At 57.6% G+C, this 18,360-nt stretch overlaps 6 protein-coding genes across 6 annotated transcripts in view; 2 read left to right on the top strand and 4 right to left on the bottom strand.

Moving 5' to 3' along the window:
* The window catches only part of VDBG_10202 (isoamyl alcohol oxidase), a gene marked incomplete at both ends in the record, with an annotated part of 1,779 nt that extends 1,123 nt beyond the window's left edge, over window positions 1-656 (bottom strand). The window contains 2 exons of the mRNA XM_003009784.1: window positions 107-327; window positions 400-656. Of these exons, the coding sequence (XP_003009830.1) occupies window positions 107-327; window positions 400-656 (478 nt within the window). The remainder of the gene's footprint in view (window positions 1-106; window positions 328-399) is intronic.
* A 3,083-nt stretch (window positions 657-3,739) lies between these two features.
* Window positions 3,740-5,161, top strand: VDBG_10201 (integral membrane protein; the record flags this gene model as incomplete). The annotated part of the gene is made up of 6 exons (XM_003009783.1): window positions 3,740-3,896; window positions 3,959-3,984; window positions 4,047-4,083; window positions 4,138-4,231; window positions 4,295-4,555; window positions 4,612-5,161. 6 exons carry the CDS (start codon window positions 3,740-3,742, stop codon window positions 5,159-5,161), a joined length of 1,125 nt encoding a protein of 374 aa, XP_003009829.1.
* A 207-nt stretch (window positions 5,162-5,368) lies between these two features.
* On the bottom strand, window positions 5,369-10,886 carry VDBG_10200 (rRNA biogenesis protein RRP5; the record flags this gene model as incomplete). The annotated part of the gene is made up of 3 exons (XM_003009782.1): window positions 5,369-5,905; window positions 5,995-10,401; window positions 10,461-10,886. The coding sequence occupies 3 exons, from the start codon at window positions 10,884-10,886 to the stop codon at window positions 5,369-5,371; spliced, it is 5,370 nt and encodes a 1,789-aa protein (XP_003009828.1).
* Window positions 10,887-11,374: 488 nt separating this feature from the next.
* VDBG_10199 (conserved hypothetical protein) lies at window positions 11,375-14,108 on the top strand (the record flags this gene model as incomplete). Its single annotated transcript, XM_003009781.1, has 4 exons — window positions 11,375-11,988; window positions 12,155-13,266; window positions 13,316-13,595; window positions 13,643-14,108. 4 exons carry the CDS (start codon window positions 11,375-11,377, stop codon window positions 14,106-14,108), a joined length of 2,472 nt encoding a protein of 823 aa, XP_003009827.1.
* A 437-nt stretch (window positions 14,109-14,545) lies between these two features.
* Window positions 14,546-15,994, bottom strand: VDBG_10198 (mitochondrial-processing peptidase subunit alpha; the record flags this gene model as incomplete). Its single annotated transcript, XM_003009780.1, has 1 exon — window positions 14,546-15,994. The coding sequence occupies one exon, from the start codon at window positions 15,992-15,994 to the stop codon at window positions 14,546-14,548; it is 1,449 nt and encodes a 482-aa protein (XP_003009826.1).
* A 966-nt stretch (window positions 15,995-16,960) lies between these two features.
* VDBG_10197 (RING finger protein) lies at window positions 16,961-18,349 on the bottom strand (the record flags this gene model as incomplete). The annotated part of the gene is made up of 3 exons (XM_003009779.1): window positions 16,961-17,590; window positions 17,642-17,735; window positions 17,790-18,349. The coding sequence occupies 3 exons, from the start codon at window positions 18,347-18,349 to the stop codon at window positions 16,961-16,963; spliced, it is 1,284 nt and encodes a 427-aa protein (XP_003009825.1).
* Between the last annotated feature and the right edge of the window lie 11 nt (window positions 18,350-18,360).

The raw sequence follows: 18,360 nt of genomic DNA, 5'->3' as shown, positions 1-18,360 counted from the left end.
GACGCCGGCAGCGACGGTGAGTGCCTTGCCTGGTAATTCTTGTCGGCCCAGTCGACGACCTTGGCGCCTTTCATATTGTGAACCCAAACGGAGATTGCGCCAGCACCAGTGGAACGGCCATTGTAGTCGTGACCCGTGTTGCGAACGACGAAACGGATGTTAAACTTCTTAGCAAAGATGATGGCGGCTTGGATATCACCAGGCGTGCGAGCGTCAACGGCATAGACAACGTAGTTGCCGAGAGTGCATGGGCGCTCGCGAGGCTGGAAAGGGTCGCAGCTCTGGTTGGCGAAAAAGGGCGCCATGACAGAGGAGGACGAGTCCATGCTGTTCGGATGGATGGTTAGGGACCCCATCTCTCCGGCCCACCAACGAACGTACTAGGGGAGCGTGACTTACTGGATCTCCGAGAATTGCCACTTCGACTGAAGGTCGGCGCACTTGGCAGCGTCGTAGGTCGGGTCGTGGCACGGTGAGCCGAGAGGAGTCGTGGCAATGAGCCTGCCAGAGACGGTCGTGTTCAGGGCATTCCACTGAGCCGTGGAAGGCCAGCAAGCATCGCCGGGGAAGCATTTGCAAGACTGACCCCTGGCGACAAGCTCGGGGGCAGCCCAGGCTGTAGCCGCCAGGATGGCGTGGACGAAGAAGCTCTTCATCGTGAGGGGTGGTCAGGATGGAGGTGCAGGCTACGACCAGTCGGAGACAGAGAAGGAGGAGGGAGGGAGGGGTGAGAAGAAAGGAAAAGAGCGACAAGAGGAGAGAAAAGGCAGGACAGAAGAAGCAATCAAGAGAGTGAAGTTGCCTTTTCCGATTCTCTCCAGCTCTAGAGAGAGATTCGTCATTTCGGCCTCGAGGGGCGGCTAGAACATTTTGTACGACTTTGCTGGTCCCGACAGCGCGGCCCGCAAGGTGGAGGCCGCCTTGGCCGGTCTTGGCAATCGGGGCAAAAAGGCCATTGAGCCCAGCGCAACTGGGAATGCAACGCGGACGCAGTCCCAACGCACCACCGCACGAACATGGTAGACGGGGTCAATAGAACAGCGCAGGCAAAGGCAAAACGTAGACGACAGATGTCCGTACCCCCTCCCCTAACGTGGCGTGGGCGTCTGGACTGCGGGTCTCCCCGGCCAAAGAGGAAAGGATGCCGGGGATTGGACAAGGGCCGAGTTGGCTTCTGTCCCCGTTTGGTGTAGTTGCAAGGGGCGATGATGGCAAAGCTACGTGCAAGAGAGCGAGGGGGGGGCAGTAAATAATGCCACTAGTGCGCGCGAATTGATGCAATGACCGAGGCCGAACATCCGGTGGCCAGCCATCGAAGGCTAACTTATTATCAGGTGAGTATTGTCGGCATGGTAGCTGGGACCCGAGTCGAGCTTGACGGGCAACTCTGCGACCTATACATGGGAGGTACCTTTCGGCTGTCGAACTGCATGTTGGGTTGGTTTGCATGTCGGCCGCCGTTACATGGTTCGGGTCGGTCGGGGTCTGGCACCTGGACCGTCAGGGGTCCTGATTCCAATATGGGAGGAGGCCGAGTCAGTTGACAGGCCAGTCATGGAAACGTCAGAGAAGCTGGCGAAAGATGAATGCTGTGTTGGCGAACCACTGTACTGGAGATGGATGATAAACAACCCACGTGGGCCAGGTGGGTGACGCGAGGCCACCTCTTGAGGTTGCAGTCGGCAGAGTGCTTGCTTGGTGCTCGGTGCTGACTGGATGCTTTGGTGCTTGCATGGTTGGGTCGAGGGGGGCCAGGGGAAGGGGAAGGCCACCGGCGGCGAGTCGATATCCCCATCTGAACCCAGGCGCATGGAATCATCTCGGCAAATCTTCCACAGCACGGCCGAGGTGTGCAGGAGAGGCAGCACCTGCAGGCACGAAATGAGGTACCACGACGCGGCCAGGGGCCACAAGGTTGCAGATAAGCCTGGCATTCGACGACTGGGTCATGATGCATGCTACATGCACATGCAGTTGTAGTCATGGCGGTGGATGGGACGAGCAAGGGTCATGGATGGGCAGACGAGACCAAGAGGCGTCGTCGCAAGATCAGGGGATTAGGGATTTTCTGCTGGGGAAGGAAAGCACGGGAGGTGGTGCCTTCGGTGGGGGTAGGGCCGCACACTAGCAAGCACGACCCTCCAGGTACTGCCGGCTGGTCCCTTTCCCTTCCCGCGTCCAATGTCTGTGCTGGGTGTGGGGCTTGCCGAGATGATCGGGACTAGCTTCCGCTACAAAAGCCGTGCCGGGGAAGGCGTGGTGGATGCTCTTGGCGCACCGACGCGCACACACACACACAGGTCGTACGTCCTTCTTTCCAATGCGCGACCAGCATCATGTGATCGCGCCTGGATGCCGCATACACCGTGCAGGATGCATGTGTCTTGGGGCAAGCACCCCCCACTCCAATTGAAAAACACCGAGAGATGTAGTACAACTCCTGCCCCGTCGCTCTCCTGACATCCGCTCTCTGCATGAGGGTTCCTCGCCGCGAGACATCGGGAAGAGAGGGGCGGGAGAGAGCTTGCCCGTTGTCATGAGCTGTTCAGAAGCTGCGTCTTCGGCTGACAAGTCTTCCCCTTCTTAGCTTACCTCACCTGGGTACCTAGGTAAAGATCGCCCCCCACCGACAAACAAACCACTCAAAATTCAATCTCACTTTCCCAAATCTTATCGTCAACACCATCACAGTCCTTGAGAGCCTTTTCCGTTGATCACGGCACTTGCCGTCGTGGGGTCGTCGAAACCGTTATATGCCCCAGAAAAATAGACAAGAATACGGATTGGCAGGTACAAGGGTCTGAGACACAGAGTTGATTCCCCGAGTCACGTCTGATAGGCCTTCTTCACGAGCATTGCACTCTCGTCGTCGCTCTCTCATTGCGGCTGTCTACTCCTCTTGGATCCTCCCTTTGCAGCCTTCTCACGGTACCCCCCTCACCCAGAGCATCGTCCATGTTCTGTAGTCCTTGGCAATACAGAGCTAAGCGTGGTGGCGTCTCCTGTGGGGGAGGTCGTGCCGAGGAACCGCTACCTGCCTACCTTGCCTGGCAACTTATCATTTCCAGTGCCCATTGCTAGTCTCCCATATTTGAAGGGATCCGCGACGGTGGCTTGCATGGTGATCCCAGGGCACTAGGCTAGCCTTGTGGTGGGGTAGAGGCCTCAGGACTGTGACATGTCGCCTGCAATAGCGCCCGAGACGCCTTCGAAAGCGCCGTTGCCCTCTTTTCAGTCAGTCTTCTTCACGAACCTGTGTCGTGCCATCGTGAAAAAGAGGGCCATGCGTCAGCTAGAGACGCCCTCCCCCAAGTCATTCTAGGCGGGGAGAGCCCTTCCAGCCACCCGCCATCCCCGAACACCTAGAGCAGTGCCGCGTTGGGTTACACCCGTGGAATAAGATTCAAGGTGCTGCCAAGCTTGTGGTAGTCCGTATGTATCAGCTCAGTATAGTGGAGGCGCGTGGAGAATTCTTTCCTTGCCATCGCTTGCTTCGGCTTTTTTTTTGGCGATATCGAGCAGCGGCATCATATGGGGAAGGGGGGGGGGGCGGACCCCTTTTTTTCTGCCCTCCTCTCAAGCATACTTCTATCGGCGGTCCCACACCTCGACCCTGTGGGCACCGCTTCCTCACTGCAACTCATTCTGGATTTACGTCTGTTTGCTGTGTTCTTTGTTCTTTGTGCCGATCACAGTTCGAGAGGCTATCGCTCCCGCACAAAGGAACTTGCCTTTCGTCATGTCGGCCGAGGGTTGGACATATGGCACCCCTGTGGGCACCGCCAACGATGGCCCTATGATTACCGGGATCGCCATCGCCTTTACGACACTGTCTCTGATTGTGATTTGCCTCCGCATGTATGTGAGGGGGTTCATGATCAAAGCCACCGGAGCGGGTATGTATCTCCGCACGACAAAAGCTAAAGGAGGAAGTGCTTTATGACTGACAACTTTTCAGACGACTGGATTATTTGCTTCACCTGGGTAAGGAAGATAATTTCTCAATTTTTCTTGGGTTCCTAGACCTTGCCTGACTCGATTTGTAGATTGGCTGCGCCGGATTTGCCGTTGTCACCATCATCCGTAAGTTCATCCACGCTGAGCAGTCTTGTGCCGCATCTGTTAACACTCCAGCAGAGACAAAATGGGGTCTCGGTCTATTGCATCTTGATGATTTTCCAGAGGAAAACGTCTACGAATTCGGTCTTCTGCAGTATATGGGCGCTCCATTGTACGTCCTCCGCCATCCCATTCTCGTGCCGCCTTCGAGGCGACCACCTCTAACAGTTGACAGCTATATTACCAGCATCTACGGCTTCAAGCTCAGCCTCCTCTTCTCCTACCTCCGAATCATACCCAAGGGTATCTATCGCTATGCAACATACACAGTCATTGCCCTCTGCAGCATGTTCCACCTTTCGTTTCTGATTGTTCAGATCAACCTCTGCACCCCTATCCGCCTCCAATGGGACACCTCCGTCGCCGGCACATGTGTCAAGGCCGTACACTTCTATCTCAGTATGGCCTCCCTGACGATCTTCTTTGACATCGTAGTGTACGTGTCCCTCCCACCGTTAATTTCGTTGTCAATCTCCCGACTGACAACAACAGGATGTTCCTGCCATTCCCCGTCCTCCTACGAGCCCAGATTCAGCGCCGCAAGAAGCTCGTTCTCTTGGGCCTTCTGGCTCTGGGTGTCTTTATTACCGTCATCCAAATTTTCCGCATCCAGACCGTGGTCCGCCTGGCCAACTATCTCGATTCCGCACCGCTCATCATGTGGTCCACCATCGAGAACAATCTCGGCGTTATAGTCACCTGCGTCCCAACGCTGGCACCATTGATCAAGGCTTTCCGCGAGAGGAGCACCGGTGCCTCCGGCGGGCCTTCGCAAAAGTATGCTGTTCAGGGTACCGGCGCGTCGAGCGCTGCGCGCGGCGGAGATTTTGCCATGCGCAGCTGGAGGGGACGGGGCAGTGGAATCATGCCCCTTGGTAGCGGCGTTGATCACGAGTTTGGAAAGGGGACCAGTGACGCGGGTAGCACAGAGTTTATTCTCGAGGGAACGGGCATCGTGAAGAAGACTGAGGTCGTTGTGACACGGGATATCCGCCAAGAGTATGGCGATGACCATGCATCTGTTTCATCATTGAGGAGATGAAGAAACAAATCCCTACGTGGTATGCCTAGCGACCACTGATGGTTATAGATAATAATGTCGACAAATTGATGATTTTGTACGCCAAATGCTTGAAATCCACAGTGAAAACCCAATGCCCCCCCTTGCGACTGGTATAGGTAAAGTACAACACGCCAAGGTCTGGATCTATTTCTCTCCTCTTCTCCTTCTCTCCTTCTCTCTCGCTTTCTATTCCATATCTTCGTCCTCAGCAGCCCCGGCCTCCTTTCTTGCCTTGGCAGCCGTCACCCATTCGGCCGCCTTGGCCATAACTCGCTCCTTGCCCTTGGGATCCGTCTTGCCCTCCCACTCAGCCCATCTCTTGAACCATTTCATGGCCCTCTGCGCCTTGAGACCCTTGACCTTTGTGCCGCGCTCGAACACGTCGCGCACGGCGGTCGCGTCGGCGCCCGGCGCCGCCATCTCGAGATCGACGAGCTGGTTCCACAGGTCGAACCGCTTCGGCCACGTCGCCAGCAGCGTTTCGAACGTCGTGCGACCGCGCTCGGCGTCGCCGTTGGGCGAGCGGAACTCGAGCGAGCCGAACTTGGCCATGAGGGCCGCCGTGTGCTGCTCGCCGAGGGCCTGCGTCGCGCGGGGCAGAAGAGCGCGCGCGCGGTCGGGCTGGTTGAGCGTAGCGTGGAGGAAGTGAGCATAGTTGGTCCAGAGGTTGGGGTTCTTGGAGCCGAACTTGGCGACCGTAGCTTGGAAGAGCTCATCTGCTTTCTGCAAAGAAAGTTAGTATGGTTGAGTTCAACCCACAATGGAAGGGGGGACGGGGTGTGGCAGCAGTGCGAAGAGCTGGACTGGCTTACCTTGTGCTTTCCAGACTGGATGTAGATGGTTGCCAACCGTTCGTGAATCTCCTGGTCATCGTTGTACTGGCATGCCCGCTGAAACACCTCCTCGACGGTCGTCTTGGTGCCGTAGGCCACCTCCAAGTTGAGGTACGCGATCCACACGTTGAGCTTCTCGGTCTGCTCGCGAATGTTGATCGTCTTGATGGCCCGCTCGGCAATCTCACGCGCCTTGGTCAGCTCACTGACCCGCATCTGCAGCGCCATGTACGCGATCCAAAGAGCGGACGAGTCGGGCTGACCAAGCAGCAGACGCTCATAGTCGCTGGCCGTCTGGGGTCCGTTGGCATCCAGCGCGACCGTGCGGTCGACCTGGATCTCGTCCGTCTTGGGCTTCTTCGTCTCCTTCTGCTTCGACGCGCTGCTCTTGGCGGGCGCTGACCGGGTCTCCTTGTCAGAGTCGTCAAATGCGTCGCCATCCCAGTCGTATTTTCCGTTGCTGAGTCCGTTCTGCTCCATAGACATGTCCACGTCGCCATCCTCATCCACGTCCGAGTCCGAGTCGGCATGGTCTTGCTCGTCGTCCGAGTCCTCCAGATTGTCGGTGCCCATGAACTTGATGGACGCTCCGCCTTCTGCCAGATCCTCACCCTCGTCGCTGTCAACATCCTCCTCATCTTCATTGTCGGAATCAAGACCAGCGCCCTCGCCCTCGTCCATATCGACATCTTCGTCGAAGTACGCGGGCTTCAGACCGAAAGAAATGCGCTTCTTGTTGCGATCCAATGTAAGGACCTTGGCCTTGACGACGTCGCCGGCTTGGTAGAGCTTCCTGGCGTCTTCGACAGGGCTGTCCGCCATCTCGCTCCTGTGGCACAGGCCACTGACGTTGTCAGATCCATCGACGACGATGAAGGCACCAAAGTCCTCCACCTTACGGATCTTGCCGGTGACAATCTGGTTAGGCTTGATGTCTTTGTAGGTCTTCAGGGGCTTGTAGTTGTCATCAACGACGGAGCTCTTCAGGCTCAGCTCAACCTGGCCGGCGCCCTCGTCAACGGACAGAACGCGACCCTTGACGAGCTGGTCAACCTGAAAGTGCTCCTTCCACTCCTTGAGGAAACGGTCGGAAAGGTTGGAGATCTTGACGAGAGCGGAGACGCTGCCACCGAGCAGCACAAAGACGCCCTTGTCGGCTACGTGCTTGACGAAACCACGGACGGTGCTGCCGGAGACGACCTGCTTGACGCTTGTGATCTCGGAATCGGTGATGGGAGACGATGAGTTCAGGACGCGAGAGGGACGAGTCGAGAGGCGGACGCGCTTGTTGCTCTTGTCCACTTCCACGACAGAGACCTGAATGGCGTCGCCCTCATCGTACTTGAGAGTGTTAACGTCACCAAAGTCATCGCTCATGTCGACAAGGTGAACGTGACCGGCAACGTTTGAACCAAGCTTTACCATGATCTGACGCTCGTTGACCTTGACTACACAGCCGGCAAGGACCTGGTTCGGCTTGATGCTGTCCCAGGTAACGGCTGCAGAAGAGTCAGAGCGAGCTGATAGGTCGAGGACACCGCGCTTCGCATCGACGGCGATGACGCGCACCTTGAGCGCGGTGCCGATGGGGAAGTTGTTGATAACGTCGTTGATCTTGGACGTGTCGTCGGACACGTCCATGGCGTTGATCCTACCGCGGACGACGGGCGAGATGTTGGCCCAAAGCCCGTTGCGGGAGGCGTTATTGACAAAGGCGACGTGCGTGGAGCCAACCTCGAGATCTTCCAGGGACAAAGGCTTGAGTACATCGGCCTCAATGTCACTGGCCTTGGCGGTGAACTCGAGGACGGAGTTGTAGGACCGGTGAGAGAAGGCAAGGAAACGGTGGTCTTTTGAGTCGTGAAGACCGATCGCGCGGACACGAACGGTGTCACCTTTCTTGAACTGAGAAAGCGGCTCTTCGGGATCCTTGATTTTGTCCCAAGAATCGAAAATCTGGGAAATATCGACTCGGCCCTGGACCTTGTCTGCGGTCTCGACATTCAACTGAGTGTCGTGGATGCCAACAATCTTAGCCTCGACAATCTGGCCGAATGTGATGTCCTGCACGGGACCGTGGGCCTGGGGCCTGGCGGACTCCTTCTCCTTCTTGGGTTTCACCTCGTTACTTGGAAGCTCTGCTGTCAAAGGGTCGACGACGAGACGGGTCCTCTCGAGATCAATGGCACGGATCCGGACGGTGATGCTCTGATCCTTGCGCAAACCAAAGCCCTCTTTTTCTTGATCCTCGACGGGAAGTCTCGTCTTGAACATGACACCGACGAGGTTACCGCCAAATCGAACAAGGACTGCGCCGGGTCGGATGGAGCTGATGAAACCAGGCACCTCGGCGCCAACCTTGGCGTCAGCGTACGTGCGGATAAGCTTGTCTGTCTTGCCAGCCTCTACGAGGCTAGGCTTGGAGCTCAGGGTGATCGCGCGGCGACGTTCATTTTTGTCGAGGACCAGGAGGTCGGTGAGGGTCTGGCCCATGTGTATCCTCTTGAGGGCAGACTGGCTCTTGTTGGCAGATTTGTCAGTAAGCTGGCCAAGGGGCAGGATAGCCTTGAGGTTGGATCCATCAAGCTCAACGTGAACATCGTCGTCAGACTTCTGAATCACCTTGCCCGACACGATCGACCCCACAGATAGGGCCTTGAGCGCAGCCTGCTTGTCGAGGCCGAAAGCGGACGGGTCCTTGCAAGATACCAGCAACTTCTGGTTCTCTGGGTCGACTTCGAGAATGTGAACGTTGACGACCTGGCCGACCTTGAAGTGCTCCTTGGGGTCCTGGATAAATGCCTCGCTCATTTGAGAGACAGGCAGCCAGCCCCGGACACCCTTGTAGAACTCGATGCGGGCGCCGTGAGGTGAGATGTCGCTGATGGTGCCAAGAGCTTGTTGCCCGACTTCAACCTCATCAAAGCTCTTGATGATGGGCGTATCCGAGTTGACCAGCGTTTTCTTCAGTGTCAGCCGCATCTGTCGCTTCCTGGGACGAACGGACAGGACGCGAGCTTTGACGGTCATGCCTTCGCGGAACTTCTTCTCAGGGTGCTGCAGGCGAACATCGGCAAAGTGCGTTTCGTGGACATAACCGGTGATGCCTTCAGCAACCTTGACGACCAAGCCGCTGACGCCCTGCCCACCAACGACCACCTTCTCGATCGTGCAGCTAACAATTTCACCGGCAGGCACATCCTCCAGACGGATGAATTGCTGCTCGATGATGGTAGGCTCAAACGTCATCAAGTACATGCCATCGAAGGCGCTGTAGCCAATGACCCTACCACGGTGAACAGAACCCTCCTTAAACGGGCCGCTCGACTCATAGAGCGCCTCAACCTTGCCATCCTTGACCTTTGAGATGTGGACGAAGCCAGACAGCCCTGCGACGCCGACGTCGACGTAAAGACCGATCTCAGGCTCAACCTTGCGTACAATGCACTTGTCAACGCGGACAGCGATGGGCAGTACGTTGAGGGGGGGCTTGGCTTGCCCGCCTTTGCCGGCCTTCTTCGCTTGCAGCTTGATGATATGAGGGAGCAGCGAGATGCCGAGCTTGGGGTTCTTTGCGTTGGGGAATGTGCAGATGACGCGGGCTTTGACGCGCGACCCGACCTTGTACTTCGCATCGAGGTCCACAGCGTCAGGACCGGCACCGGAGTGAATGAGGTCGGCAGTGACTGGGAGGTGACCTAGGATCTTGCCGAGGAGGCCGCGACCGGTGGTGCTCGTGACCAGAACGTCCACCACGGTGCCCGGCTGGAAAGTGTTGACGGTGGTGGCCTCGGTAGCAATGTTGTCGGCCTTTCCCAGCTTCTCCGAGTCCAGGCAAAGCTGGGCAATCTTGCCCGAGACACTCTTGACAAGGCAGAGAGACACCGCGCCGGGCTGAAGTCTCAACTCATCGACTTCAGAGCCGACATCCTTCTTCGGCAGAAAGCCCTTGAGCTTCTTGTTGTCGACTCCCAGTTCCATCTCATAACCATGGTCCTGAACGCTGGTGACGGCCGCCATGACGGTAGCGTTGGCGACTACATCATTCTTCGACATGCCGGAATTGGCGTCTTCGGGGCGCAGTGACAGCTCAATGTGGTTCTTCTTTCCTGAGCCTTCGCCTTCCTTAGTAGAGAGGACGTAGGCACGGACGTACTGGCCGACTTCGAAGAGCGAGTTTAGCTCAATGTCGTCGTCATCGTCGTTCTCGTCGGCGCTGTCGTCGTCGTCCGAGGCCTCGGCTGCTTGCTGGATCTTCGCCGTGACGACATTGGAAATGGCGGCAATTGATACATTGCCACTGAGGTTGTTGGGCAATGCGATGGTGATGTTGTGGTGAGAAATGGCAGAGACTTGACCGAGGACAACAGATCCCTTTGCGAGACGCTGTTCGCTGTTGTTAGTCGAGTGCATGAGGGGGTTCACGGCATGGGGGGGCTGCCTACCTTGTAGTTCAGGGCCTCAATCTTGGTCCCATCCTCATCTGACGAGGACTTCTTCTTGGTATCTTCAAAGGCGCCGAGCTTGGACTTCCTCCTCTTTTCTTTCTTGTGCTTGGTTTTCTCCTCGGTATCGAATTCGCCCTCTCTCAAGGCATCGGCTTTCGCCTCAAGTTGAATCTGCTTCTGCTCAAGCGGCGTCAGGACGCTGCCGCCACCACGAGGGAACATGGGCTCTTCGTCCTTGAGGATGCTAGAAATGACCGACTTGGGTGCATCAGCACCGGAGCTGGCCCGCTTCTGGCTGTCGGCGCCATCTCTGATCGAGGTTGACGGCTTGTCGGACTTGGCTGGTCGGGTATCCTTGGAAGACTTTGCCTTCTTGGAGGGAATATCGCCACCCGGGGCTTCCTTTCGTTTGAGTGAGCCCATTGCGTGGAATGCGGCTCGTGGAGCTGTAATGCAACAAGTCGTGAGGTAAAGGTACCGCTCCGACTCGAGTGCTGAACTGAATCCAATCCACCAGTTCCCGTCGCTGGGCCTGTTGATTTTTTTTTCTTCCTTCGATGCGGGATGCGACCGATAAGATAAGACAGCTGGAGGCGATAAGATTGTCCCTTCGAGACAACTCACCGCCCGCCCTCCAGCGGCCCACCGACTGCTGGCGGCACTCCGGCCGGTTGGCGCTGACGCTGGCGTGGTCGCCGCCTGCTAGCCTGTGACGGCAGCATGGGCCTACAGAGGGACTAGCCCCCCCCCTAGTCCCAGCCATCAAGGCAGGCAGCCAGCCAGTGTCAAGTGTTTACCGCTAATAGCCTTTGACCACATGCCAGATCATCGATGATGTAGCGGCCTGAGAGGTATCTGGGCTCTCGAGGTTTACTCCTGCCAACACCAACACTCTCTGTCACAACCTCAACATGGCGCCTCGAAAGCGCGTGCGACCAAACTCTTCCACCGCGAGCTCTGCGAGCCTTCCTGCACCGAACCCCGCGACGCCTGCGACTACGTCACCGGCGCCTCCCGTGCTGGATACCACGACATCCTCGGTTGGACAACGCGATATGCCGACCCCCAGTGGTGTCAAACACAACGAGACCCCCAAGCCAGCATCTAGCGGACAGAAGGGGGTGCGCAAAAGCCGAAGCTGGTATGGATCCTGGCCGCGTGCACCCAAATCGTCCGCACTGGTGCCCCAGATTGCCCGGGAGACGATCCTCGGGGGCACCAATCGACCACCGAGCGTATCCGACTTGAGACGCTTCGATTCCAAGAAGAGTACCGACTCGTCGAGCCTTGAAGGAGCAATGGGGCCGGCAATGACTCTGCCCAACATTTCGGAAAACCCTTCGGCGAATGCAGACTTGGAACGGATGGACACTGAAATGACGAATGGCCCGTCAGCCCAGGAAACAATGGATGGGAAGGACGTGCCCGCGGAGGACCAGGCAAAAGAGGAGAACACGACTTCTCAGGATGTTGAAATGGAACCATCCCCCCAAAGACCCTCAACGGCAACAGGGTGGTTCGGCTGGTTGGGCAGGGCGCAGCTGTCCGACTCGAACTCATTGCCGCCAGCTGCACATGATACGATAACGAATGATCCGCCAAAAGAGCCTGAAACAACATCAGTGCCGATTGCAGATCTAGTTTTGGAGAGACCATCGACACCGAACCCAGAGCCACAAACTGATCCGGAGCGTCAAGCGCCTCCCACCGCCTCCACTTGGTTTGGTTTCTGGTCTGCCGCAACGCCCCCAGGCGGCTGCCGAAGGCCAACCCCAGACTCCTCAAACTCCGATTCCTGCACCTAGGGTTGGCCCAGAATCACAACCTCAAGACGTGTCGATGACCGACGCCCCCGAACCTACGGCTGTTCAGTCGCCGCCGCCACCGGCTGGGTCGACGTGGGCATTCTGGTCAAGAGATGTTAAGTCCAAGGCCGACGGCAAGGCGCCGCAGCCAGAAACCGGAGAGATGGCTGTCATCGGGCAAGGATCAGAGGCACATCCTGAGCCGGCACATGGCATCGTCACATCACAAACGACTGATTCAACGAAGGACCTCAAAACCAAGCTCAAGGCTGCGACGATAGGGCCGGCGGCCGGGAAAAAGAACAAAAGACTCCGACCTCAGTCCATGGATCTGGATGACGCATCTGTGCGATCAGGCACGGCGACACCACAGCCTGTAGCATCGTCCAAATCATCCATCACAGAATCTGTACAAGAAAGCCCTGGTAAGCCTGCAGCGACCAAGCCGGCGTCCATTTCCGAGTCGCCTGCCAAGTCGCTGCCGCCTAATCTGCTGCTCCCGTCTTTTGGCAGCACATATCACATGAAGGAAAATCCATCCATCTTAAAGCAGATCACGCAGCTTCTCCTTCGTACACAACAGCCTGCTACGAACCATGTCTTTCGTGTTAAAGAAACGCCAAAGGTGAAGAAGGCCATTGCCATCGGTGTTCACGGCCTGTTTCCCGCAACATACCTTCGGCCCATGGTCGGACAGCCGACGGGTACGTCTCTGCGTCTCGCAAGTCACTGCGCCGAAGGCATCAGGAGGTGGGCCGATGCTCACGGATGTGGAGATTGCGAAATCGAGAAGGTCGCGCTTGAGGGAGAGGGCAAAATTGCAGATCGCGTGGACAACCTATGGAAGCTACTTCTGAACTGGATTGAGCCCTTGCGAAGCGCAGACCTGATCATTCTCGCATGCCACTCGCAAGGTGTGCCTGTGGCGATCATGCTGGTGGCTAAGCTCATTGATTTAGGCATCATAACAAACGCAAGAATCGGAGTTTGCGCCATGGGTGAGTATCCTTTCCAAACACGTTGGTGCATTGACTAATCTGGCTTCAGCTGGTGTATCGCTCGGTCCGTTTCCCGACTACAGATCTAGTATGGGTATGCTTATGGGCACGGCCGCCGAGTTGTGGGACTTTTCCAACTCAGAGAGTGAGGTGTCCAGACGATACGAAACTGCCCTCAAGGAAGTGCTGGAGTACGGTGCAAGAATCACCTACATCGGAAGTATCGACGACCAGCTGGTGCCCATGGAGTCGGCCATATACTCTCCGGCGTCTCACCCCTACATCTACCGCGCTGTCTTCATTGACGGTCGCATTCACGCCCCTGACTTGTGAGTCCCGTTTTCCCAATCGAATGTGCTCACGCTAAAGACTACAGCATCGCCCACTTGGTAGGCTTTGCACTGAAGCTCCGCAATCTCGGTGTCTCTGATCACGGCCTTATCCGTGAGCTATCCACGCCGCTCGCCGGCTCCCTCTACTCAGGCGAGGGGCACTCACGACTCTACTACGACGAGCAAGTCTACGACCTCGCCGTCTCTCACGCGCTGGAGACTACCAACGTCCCCCCACACGTGACGAATCGCCAATGCCAGGTACGGCACCCTCACCGGCCAGACTCTGCTGGTACCAATAAAACGACGGGTGGACCTGGCCCTCTCACGAACCCTAACCCTTACCACCTACCATGGATCATGCGTGGCCTCCTTGAAGAGGACTTTGTCAAAACAGAGCTCTCGGCAGAGACAGAGGAGCTCCTCCGCCAGTTCGACGACTGGAAGCCCACGACCAAGGCGCTGAAGGACGTCAAGTACCGGCTGGAAGCCGTGCGATCGAAGCTCTGAGCATGTGCTGGTGGTCTCACCCGCCTGGACGACAATGGCTCTTTTGAGGAGATTGGAATAGCGACTAGATTTGATGAGCTCACGCTGCATACTTATACCCCACAAGACGACATACAAGCTTCCTCATGCCTGTAGTCGTATGTATAACCCCCAAGACAGGATAACAAATTGGCGCATGACGGTTGGCTTTACACAGACTTATTGAGAGAGATTCTTCGTCTAGATGCCTATGCAGCGTAGCAAACAGTACTTGATTTACAACCCTTCTGCCCCCCGCCGTGAACCCGTCAACCCCAATCCTGTTTGTTGCGCGTTCATGCTGCATCCCGCCAATATCGTTACACAAAAACAGTTGTTAGTATACACCACGGTAGGCCCCTTTTCATCTAGAGGGGAAAAGCCGCGTCGTTTAAAGCAGGATACAGGGCGGCGCCGCTTCACCTCCGGCCCAGCTGCCACCCGTAGACGGTGTTCTGAATCGACTCCCACGTCAGCGAGTGCGTGCTGACGCCGTGCGCCTGGGCCTCCTGCAGCACGACGGTGGGCGCGCCGCTGCCCCTGCCGGGGTTCTCTACCATGCCGCCGACGACGAGCTTGGCGACGCGCCTCAGGTCGTCAACGGTCAGAGCCTCGATCTTGCGGCACATGTCGCCGACGGGGACCTTGCGGCCGTGGACCTGGACCTGCCTGCCGAGGTCCTCGAGCTCGACCATACGGCTCTCAAGGTTCATGAGCAGGCTGCTGCGCAGCTGGTTCTTGGCCCGCTGAACCTCGACAGACCGCAGCGCCGACGAGGCGTGGCCCGGCTCGAGCGTCAGGGCGCGCAGCTCGCGGCACATGACGTCGAGCATGGCGCCCGCGCGGCCCGGCAGGCACGCGGCGGAGATGCCAAAGAGGCCCGAGTCGGTGTACGAGTGGTTGAAGGCGACGCACGACTCGACCCAGCCGTGCTGGTTGAGCACGTTGGTGTACAGCCGCGAGTACATGCCCTTGCCCGGACCGCCGGCCGAGAAGGAGCCGCCGCCGCCGAGGAGGGTCTGCAGCGTGGCGAGGGCGTAAATGTCATCCGAAGAGATGGGGAGACCTTCGAAGGCGAGGTGGATATGCGTAAAGTTCGGCGCCGCGGGGTTCAGCGAAGGCGGCTGCGGGGGCAGCGCCATGAAGCCGCCAGTGTAGTGAGAGGGGCGGAAAATGTCGGTGGACGATGCGTCGGCGGCGACGGCGGCCTGAGACGGAGCAGATGTGGAGAGGTTCTTAAAGAAGGGCACCTTCGACAGCAGGCTCGAGGGCTTCTGCGCCGGGGAAGAGGAGGTGGAGGAGGGGGCGGACCAGGATGAGTCGGTGCTCGCCTCGGACGTTTCGGAACCGGAGCGGGTGAAGGCCGCTGCTGGCTTGTCGCTGGAGACCATGTCACCAAAGTACTGTGTCGCCAGCTGGACGGCCTCGTTGTGCTCAACACCGGCAAAGGCGACCACCATGCGTTCTGGGCGGTAGAAGGCGTCACGGTAGGCGCGGATCGTTGACCCGTTGATGTAGGGCAGCTGCTCCTCAGGGCACAGGAGGGGGTTGCCGAGGGTATTGTCCTTGAATGCAGCCGTGTGGACGAGCTCGGGAAGAATGAGGTCAGGCTTGCTCCAGATCTCCTTTATCTCGTAGGCGGCTGTGCCGAGCTGTTCTTGCACCTCCTCTTCGGTCAACAGGGGGTCACGGATCGTCTCGGCCAACAAAGCAATGGTGGTCGGGACAGCGGCGTTAAACGTGGCGGCCTGATACATCATGGCCTCTCGCGGGCTTGCGCACTGGATGTTGCCACCTAGAGCCTCGACCTGCTCGATCATTTCGTCGGCGGAGCGTTTTGATGTGCTCTTGAAGGCGAGACGGTCCATGATGTGGCTCACCCCCCTCAAGCTGCTGCTCTCATATCTGGAGCCCGCATCGACATAGACGCCAACGCCGGAGAAAGAGCCCGGTAGAGCCTCCGAGCGATGCGGAGGCCATTGGGGAGTGTGGTAATGTTGTCGAGATCGGTTGGCCTCACGTGGGATTGGATCGATGACAGTCGCGTGGGTGCGGGCGGACCGAGCAAGGGACGGCAGGGCGAATGCGGGTTTGGTGACGAGTGCCCGCGTGCGCTGAGGCAGCCCGCGGTGCTATTGATCGGAGCATATTGGCGCCGAGTAGTGATGTGGTGCGAGAGAGGAGCGCGATGGCCTTGATGAATGAATGAGTCGGATCCGAAAAAAAGGCTGTACGATCTTAACGAGCTTGTTCGTTCTCTGCCTGGTATCCTGGCACGGCGCACATCCTTATCGGCTTATCGCGGCGCCCAGACTTGTGGAGACACAACAGTATTGGTACATTCGAGACAGACGTCACCCTGCACCCGATGCAGCGCCCACAAAATCACACAAGAAAGTAAAGACTAGATCTTTTGGTTGGGGAATGCTCAGTTCCGCTACGATTAATTTCTTTCAAGGACCACACAAAAAAAACTGATGAGGCAGAAAGTGCCTTGAATCGTTCTAGCAGGTCTCAATAGACCAACACCGTACTCCTGATGGCTTCTCTGCCCGCCCAGTCCCTGCTATGATGCTAGTGAGCCTAACCGGCCGACCGCCGGGCCTTCCAAGAGAATCGATAGTGATGATTACGCTCCGCTAGCCATGCTAATATGTTGTGTCCTCCGAATTCGAGTGTATATGACTGTGTCGCAAGACTTCCACCCAGATCCTCCTCTAGCGCTTCCGCTTAGGATCTGTCCTGCCGCGCCTGTTCGTCTTCAGTAGTTTGCGACGAGCTGGGCAACTTCCCGATACGTCGGGCTCGCCCCCGTAGGCCAATGTCGACGGGCACTATCTGTCGACATCCATCTCCGTGGCAGCGTCTAATGAGCGCATACCGCCTGCCTCCTCAGACATTGACGCGTTTCGGCTGCCGGCGGCGCTGCCGTCAAACACCCATGGTCCCGCGTCGTTTCTCGGCGTGATGGGGCCCTCGTGGCCATTCAGGTGGGGCTGTCCCGGCGGCGACGGCGTCCTATCGCGTGACGAACCGTTTATGAGATGTAGAGGCCCTGATGGCGATCGTATTGTCATGGGCTGCGATACGGAGCTCGGAATCAACGTGCTTCGGTCGGCAGCTGTGTTGCGGGTCGCGCGTTCCTCCTGGCGTCCGGTCACGTCCACAAGCTCGTCGCCGTCGCTGCTGACACGGCCTTCAGGTCGCGCCTCCCGCACATCTTGCGAGTGATCCGAGGTGGGCACCTTGGCGTCAACACCAGACCCGTCGTCTTCTTTCTTCTCCGACTCCTCGGCTTCGACGTCCCAGTCTTCGTCTGGATCCTCGATGTCGGCTTCCAAATCCGCGGCCATACGGCAGTTTGGACAGACAAACGTGGGATATTGTGGAGTGTTTAGCAGAGCGCGAATGCACTTGTAGTGCCATGTGTGCGAACACGGCGCGACGAAGAGGCTCTGGCAGGGCTACATTGCTTGTCAGTCACGGAAGCACGGACGGATATCCACTAAACATACGGCAATGGAGTTGAGGCAAATCGAGCAGTCTTGCGTCGAGTTTGTCGAGTTGGCAGAGGACGTCAAGTTGCGCAGACGCTTGTGATTTTGGACACTGCGTCATTGTCAGTTTCGGACTCCTCCTCGCGCCGGGGATCGGCATACATACTTGAAAGCATTGGGCTTGTTCTGCCAGCCTCGGTTTAACTCCAACCGCATCTTGACGCAGCGAAATATCATTTCTTCGCCGCCCTTGAAATCGATACCAAGCTGCACGATGTCGCCGTCGTTGATAGGGAATGGCTTTGACTCTGTGCCGGGGGGACTCAGGCGGATGTGGTTGAGAAAGGTACCAGATGAAGACTTGACATCTTTGATATACCACTTGCCCTGGTCGTACCAAAATTCACAGTGACGTCGACTGACAACCTTGCTTTTGAAACCCACGGGTGCGGCCGACGGGACGTTGTGAGGGACGGCCGGCTGGTTCTCTCGCTCCGAGTATCGCCCGACACGAATGGTCTCGCCTCCAGAAGGCAGTGTTCGGGCCACGGGTGAGAACGACAAGCTGGGCCGCGTAGCACGGGGGTCGAAGTAGGCAGAGAACCGGATGGACGGCAAGGCATCGTGAGTCGACGTGCTGGCAGCGACATTGGCAACAGCAGCTGCCATAGCGGCGACGTCGCCCGTGGTCGAAGACCTCAGCCTCGTCGTCCTGGGCTCGGGCATCGGCTCCTCAG

The sequence above is a fragment of the Verticillium alfalfae genome, genomic scaffold, assembly GCF_000150825.1.
Source record: "Verticillium alfalfae VaMs.102 supercont1.21 genomic scaffold, whole genome shotgun sequence".
Taxonomy (NCBI): domain Eukaryota; kingdom Fungi; phylum Ascomycota; class Sordariomycetes; order Glomerellales; family Plectosphaerellaceae; genus Verticillium; species Verticillium alfalfae.
Note: the sequence above shows the minus strand (reverse complement) of the source record. Positions and strands in the feature narration are given on the sequence as shown.